This window comes from Tachypleus tridentatus, chromosome 12 (assembly GCF_004210375.1).
Source record: "Tachypleus tridentatus isolate NWPU-2018 chromosome 12, ASM421037v1, whole genome shotgun sequence".
Taxonomy (NCBI): Eukaryota; Metazoa; Arthropoda; class Merostomata; order Xiphosura; family Limulidae; genus Tachypleus; species Tachypleus tridentatus.
In genome coordinates, this window is record NC_134836.1 from 116,446,112 (window position 1) to 116,462,147 (window position 16,036).

Genomic DNA, 16,036 nt, shown 5'->3' on the forward strand with positions numbered 1-16,036 from the left:
CTACCTCCCCTAGCAATCTAGGAAAGCCTGTGTAACAGTTGATAAGTCAAATGTATGTCATCTATATCATATTGTGTCACTATTTTCCACCTGATTATCCATCTGGTGCATTGTTATATTCTGCTAACAAGCCATTGCATTTCTGCTACTGTATTGAGTCCAAGTTTCCCAAAGAGTTCTCAACTAGTAACCACAGATGTGTCTATTTGCATAATTATGTTTCTGTTGTTGTGTAATGGCAGCAACTCTAGCATTATCACTAGCATTGGTTACTTCCACTTTTGCTTACCAGATTATTGACTAACTCATTATGCATCAGGATAGCAGATCATCCATAATTACAGAACAACACTGAAATGTCCATATTTAACCATGGAACACCATTTGGGAAGATGTCTTTCTTTCGACCATATAATCTTGCATTCTCCTATTCCTTGGGAAGTCTGAGTGGAATACGGTAGTTTTACCTTGCCTCCAGTAGTACAAATTTTCATATGTAAACCATGGATGAACTGAGACAGACTTGTCATTCACTGATTTCAATCATAATTCTGAGATGTGTAGATGGTTGGTTGAATCTGGCATGATGTGAATGCCTGGATCGAGGTGAAGTCGCTGCAACTTCTGCTACAGTTTTTTTTTTTCATCCCACTTGTACAATATTACACTAGAAGCTACCTCAGTAATGGTTTTGTCATACTTGGATGGCATAGAATTACCTTACTGGGTAGCTCTTTTCTGAACTTATCAGTGAGGTTGTCCTCTACATTCCACTGTAAGGTTAATCATTATGAACCATCAGGTAACAACAAATTAGCAGCCTTTACTGATACCACTTTTAGGGTTAGTCATTATGAACCATCAGGTAACAACAAATTAGCAGCCTTTACTGATACCACTTTTAGGGTTAGTCATTATGAACCATCAGGTAGCAACAGATCAGCAGCCTTTACTGATACCACTTTTAGGGCTAGTCATTATGAACCATCAGGTAGCAACAGATCAGCAGCCTTTACTGATACCACTTTTAGGGATAGTCATTATGAACCATCAGGTAGCAACAGATCCGCAGCCTTTACTGATACCACTTTTGGGGTTAGTCATTATGAACCATCAGGTAGCAACAGATCAGCAGCCTTTACTGATACCACTTTTGGGGTTAGTCATTATGAACCATCAGGTAGCAACAGATCAGCAGCCTTTACTGATACCACTTTTAGGGCTAGTCATTATGAACCATCAGGTAGCAACAGATCAGCAGCCTTTACTGATACCACTTTTAGGGCTAGTCATTATGAACCATCAGGTAGCAACAGATCAGCAGCCTTTACTGATACCACTTTTAGGGCTAGTCATTATGAACCATCAGGTAGCAACAGATCAGCAGCCTTTACTGATACCACTTTTAGGGTTAGTCATTATGAACCATCAGGTAGCAACAGATCAGCAGCCTTTACTGATACCACTTTTAGGGTTAGTCATTATGAACCATCAGGTAACAGAGGATGAATAACCTTTACCTCAGAATGGCCGGTATGGGTATTGACAGTTTTCCTATTAATATGGGGAAGGTTTTGTGCTTTAATAGTAAAACTGTTAGTACTCATACCAGCAATTCTGAGAGACATTTTGAGTGGGTTTCTTGCCATCAAGAAGTAGCCTCTACTGATAACACTGTTAGAGTTAATCATTTTGAACCATCAGCTAAAAGTGAATTAGTAACCATTTGAAACCCTTTGTACTGTATACCCAGTCTTTTTATTGTAGAAGAAACTTGTGAGGTATATGGTAATACGAAGAGGTCACCTTGGTTATAATATTATGTTAGTATACTTGTATCTTGTAAGGTAACATATGGGTTTGAAGGTTAATGTATTCAAGTAACAGTACTGTGTATGTAGTATGCATGTGTGTGTGTGTGTGCACAGTATTTTTTAAAGTTCAAGACAGTCTCTTATGTAATTACTCCTAATGTTAAATTTCACTTGTCTAGTATGTGAGGTTAAATGTGATGTCGATGAATGGATCCTATTTTCCTCGATGCTTCTCACATTTAGAAATATCTTATCATTCCAACTTTGTTGTCTGTACCTTAATTATATTTAACTGTTCTATAAAGACTAGACTGGACACACTTTTTTAATATTTCAGGTCTCATCAGATATAACCCAGTTGTCCAAGCTGAAAGAACTGGAAGAGGCAAGAAAGGATTTAGAGAAGTTAAATGAGAAAGTATCGGTTTTAACTTCAGAAAAAGAAGTCTTGGAGACTCAGGTATTTCATCACAAATGTTTTATTAATTGAACATGATTTTTGTATACTTCCATATTTTGAATTTTGAGAAAATTACTAAAAATGTCTGTTTTAAAATTGTGCATATATTATTTTAATTCTTTATATAATCTGTGGAAATTATTTGTTCTGTGAATTGTGCTTTCTCTGATTCCAAATTCTCTGATTATCTGCATTACTCATCATTGTTGCTGTTCAGGACTACACAGAGATGATTGGTTGATGCCACCAGTACACATCAACATTACTTTTTAGGGCTACACAGAGATGATTGGTTGATGCCACCAGTACACATCAACATTACTTTTTAGGGCTACACAGAGATGATTGGTTGATGCCACCAGTACACATCAACATTACTTTTTAGGGCTACACAGAGATGATTGGTTGATGCCACCAGTACACATCAACATTACTTTTTAGGACTACACAGAGATGATTGGTTGATGCCACCAGTACACATCAACATTACTTTTTAGGGCTACACAGAAATGATTGGTTGATGCTGCCAGTACTCAACATTACTGTTTTGGGGTTCATAGGTGCAAATTAAATTATTTATTTAAATGTACACTTGTATATTCTCAGGTTACAGCAACACTTTTCCCATCCTACTGAGAACTGAATGTTCACTCTTGTTGAAAACATTTAACATAACTCATGGTGAGATATGGTAAAGAACTTGATATAATGTTCAATGATAGTGAATTGCTAGGGTTGTGTATTAATATACAGTGTTTATGTGATATTCTGAAAGTTTACCATTCCTCTACTTAATAGGCCACTCTTTCAACATATAGTGCTTGAATACATAAAAGTGAGAGTTGGAGAATTTCCACTGATTAAGTCTCGGAAAAAGATAACTTTTAAATCAAGGGGAAAAAGGGGAAAATGTTTGGCATTTCCCAAACCTCGTATCAAGTCCTTGGATTTGCCTGTGACCAATTCACATGCCTGTTGTATAAAGTTCTGAACTATAGTCATTTTAGTAATTAGTTACGAATTAATTTTAAGCAGAGTAAAAGTTTTGAAATTTGTTATACAGTTTTCAGTGAAAGTTTCATGTGTGGTTCTAAACACACAATTCTGTTTTATAGCTGTTTTAGAAAAGTACTGATGTTATATAGAAACAGCCCTTTTCTATGAACTTCTTAAACCTAAAGTGTAACATAAATGTTGGATTTTTTGTTAGAAATTCAGTGGATCCTTGTGTTTAGTTATTGATTATATTTCCTGATTTTGTAAAGACCTTTTGAAACTTTTTTGTAACTGACCTACTTTTCAGGTTTCTCTTCAGAGGAATTTTATATTGATCTGGTTTTACAATAATAAAATCCTAGATGGTTACCAGAACTGAAGGAGTTTGCAATGTTTTATTTAAGAGATACTATTATTGTTGGGGTTTGTTGTTTTTTTATTGTCACTCTTTTGAGAATGAATTTTTTGTTCCAGGTACAAGAGTGGAAATCCCAGTACAAGTATATGGATGAACAACGAATAATCATGAGTGGCTTTTTAACACAGTACAGGGAAAAATCAGAAAAACAGAGCCGAATGATCAAAGATCTAATGAAGGGTCAGGTTGCACCTGAGGTATGGAATTAAAAAATGAATTGGATTATGGAAGTGATTTGATTATAAGATTCCTGTTATGTTTTCAGCTTAGCTTAACCCAGTGCAGAACCATCTACTTTTGGTATGCCATAGTAACTTTCTAACTGGTCAGCAGTGTTCAGAAAGCACGTGCACACCTTTATTTGCATATTCCACACGTGAATTATAACACCTGCTATAATTCTAGTTGTAATTCAAACCTATTCTGATCTTCAAAATTTTCATTAGTAAATTTCATTTGTAGAGGAAAGAAACAAAATGTTCCTTCTTTCATTAGCTCTTAGACTTTTTTTCTAAACTTACAGCAGGCAATCAATGAACTATTAAACAATTCATCTATCATAACAGCTACAGGGCAAACCATTGAAAGGGTTAAATAACACAAAATAGTTTATGTTTATGAAGAAGCACTATAAATTAAAACTTTGCTCTGTTCAAACATATTCATCAATAAGAAACGGTCAAAGTAGGAAGTTTGACTTTTTCTACATCGTTCAAACACTAACACTAATATTTTATGTGAGACAGATGCTTAAAACAAATTAGAGGTTCAGCAGGAATTATTGATAAACAAATTCTTTCTGTACCAATACATTTTCAAATACTTAAATAATACAAGTAAAACACTATTTTTTAGGCTGCCATTTGCTTGAAATGCCAGTTGACAACAAATTAAGTGGATGCTGACGTTAAAATGCTTCTGCTCTTACTTTTCATGATAATTTCTCATTTGTTCAATGACATGTTTAATTTTCAAACTTGTATTTCCTCGCAACTGCCACCATTTTTTTGATGTACATTTTGTGGTTAAAATGCAGGTTTCTCTTGATGATGAGAAACCAACGTAAAATAAAAATGTATCTCAGGATGGCTGGTATGGGCATTAACACTTTTATTGAAAAGCAGAGAACAAAACAAGTCTGTTTAATGAATACAACTTTTCTTATACCATTATTTTGTACACTGCAGTTACGGTTTTATTTTTTTTTTACTGTAATCTTGTGCACCTGTATTTTTTTAGCTTGTGAAAAATTTACTCTTTAGCTGATAAATTCTTTTTGAGAGTTCTCCTTTATTTATAAATTTTAATACAATAAATTTGCAGTTTCCAGCCAAACAGCTAAGAAATGTTATCTCGCAAGGTCTATACAGTTCTGCCGTGTTTAAAGAAATTCTAAAAATGATTTTAGATCTGATACGTTACATAATATTTTTGCTAATAAGTACTTATATTTTGTTACTTTTTTCAAGTTATTTTCAATATTTTCTTGGTAAGCTACTCTTACTGTGTGTTTTGGTAATTTCATGCTATGACACGAACATTTCAGTAGTCTTAGATTGTACATGTAAAAGATTTTTTTCCCCTTAAAACATAAACTGAAAAGTCTACTGATTGTAAAATAGTTGTAGGTTAATGTATCTGTTTCTACTTCATTATTTCTCGTAAATAATTTGTTTTTGTTTTGTGGAAGGTTTCTGGGAGCAAGAGTAACTTGACAGATCAGAACCGTGTTGTCCAGTTAGAACATGCTGAAACAAAGCAGTTATTGAACCAACTCAGAGAAAAACTGGAACAGAAAGATAAAGAAAAAGAAGAGATTCAAAAGGAGGTGGGTACATTCTTAATTTTGGATATTTTTATGGACAAAACAAGGTTTAGATACAACTGGCTCTTTTATGCGGGAAGTTTTAGGCAACTTGTTGACATTGAATAGTTTCCTATAGACTGCTGCTGCCATCTCTAGTTTTGGAGATATTTTAGACTGACCTGATGAAAGCTTCTGCAAAGGACCTAAAATGTAGCCTTCAAAACTTGACAGAAGGTAGGAACCTTCCTTGGAAGCTATTTAACACAGCTTCTGAAGTTGCACAAAGGAAAAAAAAGTTTATGTATGAACATTAGGATAGAATTGTTAAACAGCTTGTGTTAATTTTCTAAAATACTTCTAAACTTTAAGAATTGTCTTCCATCTTAAGTCTTTTAGACAAGTTCGAAAATAAGATGGCTGGAAATGTAAAAGAAAATTCAAATGATGATTCTTTTGTTTTAATTTGGCATCATGATGTGATATTGACAGGTTAACTATGTCAAAACAAGGTTTGTTTTGTTTTTATTTTCCTTTTAATATCTTATATTGCTTTGTTGTGTTTGTTTATCTTTTAAATCTGCAAGATGCATAATTTTTGTATAGCTCAAAGCTTGTTATATATTTTTAAATGTGGAATAAAATAAAATTTATTTGGCTAGTTTCAAGGTATGGGTTTCTTTTTCATTCAGAAAAGTCTTAGAAAAAGACCCTAAAGCTCATTACAATGTGTAGAAGACAAGGTCAATATTGTTTTAAATAAAAAAAGTGTAGCTATATAGTGGTGGGAAATTGTAACTGATAGATGGGCTGGAGCTAAAGGTCATTATAATCAAAACCAGAGTTTTATTAATGAACAAAGACGAACTTTGAAAGAATGAAATGAATCAGTTATGTTGGTTTTTTTAGGTTAAGAGGCTCAATGAAAAAATTGAAGAGTTAACTAAAGAAGCTCCACCTACAATTTTGCACAAACTGGAAGATCAAATGAAAGTTATAACAAATTTAAAGGCAAGTGAACTTAATTTGATTATTAATACAACAATAGTGTCATATAAAAACAGTAACTGTTAAGTCATCTTGAAGTTGAATGTATTGTGTTTATGTTATGAGCTTACTTGTTTTTCTCAGCTGAAATATCTAGTAATAATATTGTGTGATTTATGGCTATGGTTGACTTATTATGAGAATACTTGTAAAGCATGTCAAAATTTGACCAAATATAATTGTGGTATTTCATGAACTTGCATTCTAATTTAACGATGTGTAATTTAACGTTGGTCTGCTGATATGTCACTTCTAAAAGTTCTAAAAACCATGTCTGATAACACTATGTAACAAAATTTTTACTTTTTCTTGTTCCTGGACAGAAGTGTTATTCCCCAATTGCTTATGTCTAAAGTAAATGGAAAAGACCTATTTTTCTCTTCAAACTTTGCTTTTGTGACCTGGGAACGTATAATGAAAACATGATGGTAGACTTTATTTGGGGGCTAATACATGAAAGTGATTTACAGTTGCAAGTCTCAAAATATTACTCACTTGTAAACAGTTTTGTTGATTTTTGTATAACTTTAGTATAAATACATGTAAATCTTGATTCATATGTTGTTTTATTCAGACCTTGTGTAAATGAAAATGTGCAAATTTGCCCATTTTTACATAGAAAATAGGTTAATTTCTAAATTTCATCATTCAGGTCACAAAAGTAAAGTTTGAAGGGAATAATGGCCATTTTCTGTACTTTTACAACATAAGTAATTAAGAAATAACACTTACTATCCAGGAACAAAATTTGCATTACGTAGTGTAATACCAACACACTGTGTACTCAACACGTTGAATTTGCCATTAAAAAAAAAAAAAAGACCTCTTCAAACTCATAAAATAAAACGCGTTAAAGTATTCTTATTCAATGTGCATTTTTGTTAAAATTTAGAAATGTAACATTTGTTATTACCATAGAATGGCATGAACACTACTGTGAAAACTGGCTTTAAAAACAAATTTAAATTAACTTAATTTGGGAATAGGGAAGAGTTAGATTTTGATAACATGCATTAGTAACAGTTGCTCTTAGTCGTAACACCTTAAACCTACCTTAAGTTAGCTACTACATGTTTCTTTTTATACTCAAACAATCTTTGGAGGGAAAGATAAGTGTTCGCAAATATTATTTTGCTAGTAGAACCTGTCTAAAGTTATCAAGACTATATGGTTGTATTGTAAGTCAGGGTCTAGAACTGAGGACTTTGGAATTTCAGTTACAAAACAAAAAAGCTGTTTACAAACTTTCATTGTAAACAACATTTTTTTCAAGATGTATTTAATCGGCAAACTGACAATACTCTGGATAGAGCTGTTTGTGAGAAAAAATAACCCAGTTAAGTACATTTCCTAGTCTTGAATTGTAATTTGTATTCACTATCACAACCTGAACTTGCATAGGTCAGTTATTCTGAATGTTACATCCATTTCCTTTTTTAATACAACTTTTTATATAAATAGTACCAGTAATTTTTTAACTGGAGTGGACTATATAGATAACTCAATAAGTTTGAGTTGTATTAAATGTTTATTTAGTTACTACACGTAGGTCATTAATGTTGATTTAAATTGTTTGTTAGATTATTATTCTATCATAATGTTTTTAATTCTGTATTGCCTGTGACTGAACCTTGGGCCTCTTATCTAGGTAAATAAGAATACCTTTAGTGATTCATAATTATTTGTAAAAATTCTTATTGTTTCCTGACTGGTTACACAGGACTGTGATAGTTTTTTATTGTTTGAAATGTTTTCATGTTCTACAGTAATTCCTGTAATCCAAAAATATCCATTTGTCTTTCCATCTTGTGTAGTTTTTCTCACATACTTTTACATAATTGAGTTGTTTTGATTGAAATCATGTCATATTTGTTATAATTAAAATTGTGACACCCACTAGCTGTAGATTCATTTCAACCAATTGTGATGAGTCTTATAGATCATTCTAGAACCCATTTAAAATACTTATTTGTGACTATGGCAACAAGAGGTTGTGGGGAATGACCTGAACATATTTCATTTGTGGTAAATTTGTTGTAAAGAAACAAAAGAATAACATTACAGAATTCGACCAAAGAATTATTACACATTTTGGAATAAAACATGGGGACCAAGACAAATCATGGTCTCCACACAGTATTTGCACCATTTGTTTTAAAGAGTTAAGACAATTGACCAAAGGTAAAGTGGTTTTGTTTTTTTTAACTCTGATGTGGTGTGAACCTAGAATCCATATAGATGACTTATTTTTTATCATGTAGTGTGTAAGGTTACAACATTTGAAATAAAAAGGCTTTTTTTTTTTTTATTATCCAAACCTTCAGTCTGCTATAAGACCTGATGTATTTGACTCTTGGCACAGTTTCAATTGATTCTGAATCTAGTGTCAGTAGAAATGAAGACAGGGATTATTTTCAACCTGGTTAGCCACAGCTTTTCATGTTAGATAATTAATGATTTGGTGAGAGATTTGTTCTTCTAAAGGATTTTTCAAAGGTTTTTGGGGTCCAGACTTCAGGCTAAGAACTTCCTTTCTTCATGAAAATCATTTAACTGGTACAGAAGTCATTAGAAAGAATTGTATTGTACTTTTTGTAAGAAGGTTCATTGGTTTATTAAAATAATGTTGAGTTAACACCAGTACTAAAAGCTACAGTCCATGAACCAAGGGAATGGTGATTGGTTATTGATTCTTCTTTAATAAAACAAACAAAAAAAAGCCAACAAAGCCTGAAAGGTGTTCTTCACTTTGGTAACATGTATATTACTTACTAGTGGTCATTATGTTCATTTGAAAGAAGTATACAAAAATCTATTTTTTTCTTAAACCTTAAATGGCAGCCATCATCAACTTATGTTGCTACCTATAACAGAAGTGTTAATAAGGCTAAATACAAATAACATGGTTTCCTACTTTGTGGAGACTTAAGTATTTTGTATGTTCTTGGGTCAACAATCAGGTTATTTAAAGCTGTAATGTTTCTTGTATGAAAATTTAAAAGGGACAGTGATGAAAGTTGAAAAGGAAGAATGGATTATCTTTAAAGATGTTATTCACTAAATTCTTAGGAAACAGTGAGGACTCAAGAAACTTAAGACACTTATTTTTCATTGTTTTTAGGCAACTTGTGATTCAAGTTGTTCCATTAGAACCTGTTGTTTATTAAATGTCTTACACCTGTAACAGGCTGAGGTAATTGAGCCAAGAGCTTGTGCATTAATTAAAACTATGAAAATGTGGTGATAGTCCAAATAAATTTAAAATAAATGTGTTCATATTAGAAATCTCAAAAGTTACTTAACTTTAAACACTTACCCTATCACTTACTAACGAGAATAGAAACTCAAAAGAAATTCAACTCAATTTGTTAGGGAAGGTACATTTAATTCACAATGGTTAACAAGAGATATCCACTGCCCCAATTTTTTTTTCTCTGAATTGCTTTAAATCTGGTATATTTAAGAAGACTGAACAAATGCAATATTTTGATGACTGGAGTTTTGAATGCACTGGCTGCTCTGTGCTTTAAGTTTCATATTTTGTAACTGTAGATAGAGAAGGAAAAACTACAAGTGAAAGTGAATCAACTAATAAGTGAGAAAAGTTTTGTGGAAGGAGATGGAATTTCAAAAGGTACGACTGCTGAGAAAGGATGCCTGACGACTTCGGTACTAGATTCATCTACTGAACTTGATAAGGACACACTTAAAACCACAGAAAAGAAACTTGTGGAGTATAGACTTAAAACCAAAGATTTAGAAAGTCAACTTGCTAGTGAACAAAAGAAGTAAGAAAGGCTTAAGTTAGTGTTTTATGTGGTTTTAAATGTTTGTATAAAAGTTGCATCTAGGCTTAGCTTGTTGTTTAGAAAAAAACTTGTTTAATTTAGGTTTATCAATTAGCAGTAAGGTTGCATATTTCTTACTGTGATTTATCTTTGTTTACAGCAAGTTCTAGGTAACAATTATCTTATGCCTAAGTGTGCTTGCATGTTTTACATATCTTGTATATTCTCTCACAGAAAAAAAAAATGTTGGTTTTCAGTAGGTAAGGGAATAATGGTTTCATTGATAAAAGTAGCATCAGAAACTTCTGTGGGTGTATTAGGCATTTAGTCTATTTTTATTTAGAAATTTAATTAAACATTTTGACATTATTTAGATTAACAAATCTATGCTATTCTCTTTTATGAATTTCAGAAAAAAGATTTAGCACAAAAAATTCACTTTTTGTTTTTCTTTCTTAGATTTAAGCCACAGAGGGAACTTTAGTTTTGTTGGACAAATGCTAGCATTATTAAGTAAAACAATAGTTTTGTGTAAGTAATGTTTAGGTTAGCTATTGCTCTTTGATATTAACTACGAGTTGAGTGACTTAATTTGAAGGTCCTTTCTTAATAATATATGTACTTTAAAGTTTACTTTCTTGCATTCGTTGTTATACAGTTTTTTTTGTTTCTTTTTCCTTTGTCAATTCCAGTTTGTTGCTTTATCAATCTTTGCAATTGTCTTATTTTATAGATTTCGTAGTCTCGAAGAGGAATGTCATTGTAATCGTGAAAGAATGTTTCATCTTAAGAATGAGATTCGTCGGCTGCACGAGCAGAATCTAAACTCGACAAGTAAGTTCACGGTTGTCAGTTCTTACTTTTATGAAGTATTTGTGGAACACTGGAGAAAGACAAAGTGGTGCATTTTATAACATGAATCAGGTTTTGGTTCAAGTGTTCATAATGATGATAAAATGGAATGATAAATTTGACAGGATTTACTGAAATATACAAACTTTAGTAATACCTCAGAATACAAATTGGTTATATTTTGTATCTTGGGATAAAGATTTAATCTTTGCCTAAAATCATGAAGTAGTATTTGGTATGTTAAAAAACGTGTAGTGGATTTTTAGTTGCAACTTGTTTCTAGTCTGGTTACTTTGCATGAAATTTGACTCAATTACGACTGTTGGTGTTTATTTTAGTTGACCAACAGGGCCATCATAAACAAAAACCCATTTTTACTGAACAAGAGAAATTGGAGAAAATGAATTTTGGAGGTGGAAGTGGTATCATTAATAGTGTTCGCATCTATACCTTAGAAGCACAACTTTATCAAGCCCAAAAAGAAACAAAACGATTGAAGTCTGAAAATGATAGGCTGAAAACTAGGCTTAAGACTAAAACTACCTCTCCAGGAACCTGCACTAAAAAGTACGTGAAGTTATCAAAATAATTAACGTTTTTACCATGTATTATTTCTATATACTAATGTGGAAGGTCTTTTGGGTTGTATAAACCATCTTTTTAAAACTTTACTATATGTCATAACATTGACTAGATAGACATGGCCTAGTGCGGTCAGTATGCTTAGATTGTGAATTTGAGTGTCCAAAGAACTGTTGGTGGGTGCTATTAACTTGCTGTCTTTCCTCTACTGTTGGTTTAAAATCAGGTCTGGTTATATACAGATAGTGGTAGTATAGCTTTATGTAGAATGTCTAAAACAAAACTGTAAAAGTGATGGCTGTTAATGCATAGTTTGGAACAAAAATACTAACCCTTTCCAATACATTGTGAACAATTTTATTCCAGTAAGATAACCTAATATATCTGTTGTTGAGGTTGTTGACCTATATATGAATGTTAATTGTACATTGTGATAGTTGTCTTTTTTCTTTTTTTTCTTTTAAAGAAACTAATGTATTTGAAACATATTTGATTTGTAGATGTATCCAAGAAAATTTTCTGAGTGTCAAACTGTCTTGGTTTTTTCATCAAGCTAACTTGAACTATATAGGGAAGCCTTCATTAAATACATGTCCACAATCCCTTTTCCAAAGCCCTTGGGGCCAGTTGTGGTTCGGAATTTTTCGGATTTTATAACAAATGTATCGTCCAAGTAAGGTCGAGGGCAGCACCCCATAATCATATACAGTGGTAGTTCTGACACTGAAGCTTCTGCAATAACTCCACTTTTTGCAATAGTGATAACGTTAGATTCTTAACTCTTTCATTTTCTGACTCTTACCAATAGGGGTCTCTGCAGTTCGTTTTGACATTTTTGCAGTGAAATTAAACAGTCACAATATAAAAAGCAAAGGAAAAAAAAAAATCTGCAAACAGCAGACATGTGTGACCAGTAGGAGCGCTGAGACACCACTGACACACCTGTCGGACAGCTGGGCCATGCTGCCACGTCACACCTAACTAAGGGTGTGGAGTTTGGTCAGCTGTTATACTGACACTCCACTCTCCACAATAAAAACTTCGGTTTTCTGAGATTTTTGAATTTCGGAACTTCAGACGGAAATGTGGACCTGTATCTTCATTTTATTGTGAACATCTTATATCAATCAACAAATATAAGAGTTTTAGAAATACACAATTTCTTAATATTGTTTAAAGCTTACTTATATAATAGAGGTGAATATTTTTTCATAAATCTGATTCTTCTATGCTTAATCAAGTCTAAAATTTTTCCATAATTCTTTAAGAATGTGTAATTGGTTGACAACAGCATCTTATTGGTAAAAATTCAACAACAAAATATACTAGTCAACATAGTTTCTTTTTCCCTGTTCCCTGTTCTGTTGTTTTTCTTCCCAACATTTAAAAACCTTAGAATTATTTCCATAAAGTTTTTGCACTTGTTGATTTAAAAAAAAGTCATTTCATCAGCAGTGTATAACTAGTTCTATATAATTATCAGTAGTGACAATAAGAAAGATGTAGAAGTAACTGAAGATGGTGAGAATAATGCATCATCCTGAACACCATCCACATAATCTGACCACAACATCCACAAGAAGTTAATAAATCACTACCACAACATCCACTCGAAGAGAAGACTTTTAATCATGACATGTTCCAGGAAGAAGCTGAGAAACAAAGGTCAAAACAAAGTGAAGGTAATTTTATACTCTTCTCAGTATTTGACCCTGATGTTCAAAAAGTGAGAAAGGTTAAGATTCCGTATGAAACATTTGTTGCACTTTGGTTTGTTGGAATAAGCAAGTGATTGTGTGATATAAACTAATTTTACTACTTGTTTTCCAAAATAATATGGAAATAGGTCTTATAACAACTTTGGTTTCTGAAGCAGAAACAATTTGGTTTCAGAGGACCCAAAAATTGTGCATCAGGTAACCAGGTGAGATGGAAGTGTGAAAATTTGGGCAAAAAATATGCAATACTTAGTGACTAAAATTTCATTTAGTTAGCAGTGATAGATTTGACTAATATTAGGCCTAACGGTTTCATTGCTTTACCAGTTTCATTGTTGCTGATGTTAGGCCTGATGGTTTCATTGTTGTTTTTTTCTTAATATTAAATGTCTTTTACAGTATTTTGGACAAATGAGTTCTAGTATTGAACTAAGGGATTCTGGGATAATGATATTTGACTGGTAAAAATGATCTAAACTACTGTTTTTATGTGATTTGATTTAAAATTAATTATGAATTATTTATATGGTATTTGATAAACCACCATTGTCATCTAATGATATTTTTCTTGCTAATATTAGGCCTGTTGGTGTCACTGCTATGCTAGCTTTTAATCTTTAACACCTTAAAATCCTCATTTTAAAGTAAGACTTCAAAGTGAATAGTTACACTTTAAATTCTCCCATTCTGCATAAATCTCACAAGTCTTGATCTAAGACAATTAAAGGTGTTCATGAGAATATAAATATTGGAGTTTTGTTGTTTAATTAGATTTTGTAAAGTTTTTGAACTAATTTTAAGTTCCAGTAATTGTTTCCATGATACAGTTTTTTTTAGAAACATTTTCCCTTCTTCCTTGTTTGTTTAGAATAATAATCTATGGTGATGTTGTTGTTTAACTTTACAGATGCATCAAATAGTTTGATGACAAAAGCAGTAGATGGTCCTGGTTCGCAGCATAAATATTCTAAGTCTGATCCACAAAGTGTATCGAGACAATCAGCATCAAGTGTTTCCAGTCAGGTAATAGACGAAGATTACTGTCATGTTCAGTAGCCAAGCTGTGATACTTGCACAAAGTTTTATCATTTACCCCTTGACAGATGTGGTTCATCAAGCCAGTGGTCAAGCATCAAATTGTTTAAAACAAACGTTATCATGTACAGCCCTAATTCTTTACTTGATGTATTTGACAGAACTTTTGTAATTTTAACGTGTTTTAATCACAGACTTTTAAATCCCTGAATGTCGTTGCTCTTGTACATTAATAGTAAAGTATCCTTTTTTTAAAAAGAAACTAAGGAAACTGGTTTCTGAGCTTTAGAAGTGTACGTGCAGTAAATATTTTTGTATTTATTTTTCTGTGGAGTACTTTTTGTTATGCATTTTAAACTCTGACAAATTTAAAAACACTACTGTGTCTAGTGATTTCCTGTGTAGTTTTTAATAAATAATTGGAAATTAGCATTAGATAAGGTTAGTTCTGTATGCATACGTCTTAATCTAAAAAATAAGTTAGAAGTTTTCTGGTGTAGAATTATTAAATATGAATTATTCTAAGATCTAAATTTTAAATATTTATTGTGTTTATGGTGCAAGATTTTAGAATAAGTTAAAATGAATAATAGAACTTCTAAAAAAATAAATGTATAAGCCTATTCACAGCTCGTATTAAAAAGTGTTTTAACATGCTAGATTCCTCTTCCAACTATGATGTCCACAAAAATGGAATGATATCCCCAAAGGTAATATTAAATGATTTATTCAGATGTTCACTTGCTATTACCAACTGTAGAACTGGCTGTGTGAATTCTGTAATACCGATTATATATATTGTATAGTGATAAATGTGCATTTTCATAAGACTGTCATTGTTCTATATTTCTTAACCTTTGAGTAACTTCCTTTAAAACTGATTATAAAAACACTTGCATGATTCTGTGGTTGGATATCCTAATGTCACACATGTAAAAAAAAAAAAAAACACTTTCAAGGTTGGATATTCTTAACATTTGCTAGATGTTTTCCTTAAGTGATAAATTATTTAACAATATACTGATTGGTTAGTAATAGTGTCTTATTTCCACTTATACACTTCTTATAAAGTGTCCCTTTATGGAACACCAGTTAGTCTGTTGGCTTACAACGTTAAAATCCAGGGTTTGATTCCCCACACCATACATGACATTATAGCCCACTGTGGTTTTGCTTTCAAACAAACTTAAAATGGTTTATTAACTTTGTCTGTGAAAAATTTGTAGTCCGATTCTAATGAATTGATGGTAAACGGAAGTTTTTAAACTACGTATAAAATCATTGTACACTGAGAAACGTTTCATTAACTCTTTAGAAGAAAGTCTGTAGAATTATTTCTGCTATAAAGTATTATAAAGTTTAGTAAGTAGTAATTTGAACTATTTTAAGCTTTTGACAGTTTGTTAGAGAACCCTAAATTATCCTTACGAACGGGGCCCAGCATGGCCAGGGTAGTGAAGGCGTTCGACTCGTAATCTGAGGGTCACAGGTTCGAATCCCCGTCGCACCGAATATGCTCATC

At 32.2% G+C, this 16,036-nt stretch overlaps 1 protein-coding gene and 1 long non-coding RNA gene across 2 annotated transcripts in view; both read left to right on the top strand.

Moving 5' to 3' along the window:
* LOC143235738 (uncharacterized) overlaps positions 1-13,305 on the top strand; it is a 61,416-nt gene extending 48,111 nt beyond the window's left edge. The window contains 8 exon segments of the mRNA XM_076473944.1: positions 2,152-2,274; positions 3,745-3,885; positions 5,379-5,516; positions 6,402-6,503; positions 10,092-10,327; positions 11,061-11,161; positions 11,518-11,746; positions 13,245-13,305. Coding sequence (XP_076330059.1) covers positions 2,152-2,274; positions 3,745-3,885; positions 5,379-5,516; positions 6,402-6,503; positions 10,092-10,327; positions 11,061-11,161; positions 11,518-11,746; positions 13,245-13,305 — 1,131 coding nt within the window.
* Positions 13,306-13,330: 25 nt separating this feature from the next.
* Positions 13,331-15,342, top strand: LOC143234449 (uncharacterized). Its single transcript, XR_013018657.1, has 2 exons — positions 13,331-13,443; positions 14,387-15,342. It is a non-coding gene; the product is annotated as an uncharacterized LOC143234449 (long non-coding RNA).
* The last annotated feature ends 694 nt before the right edge of the window (positions 15,343-16,036 follow it).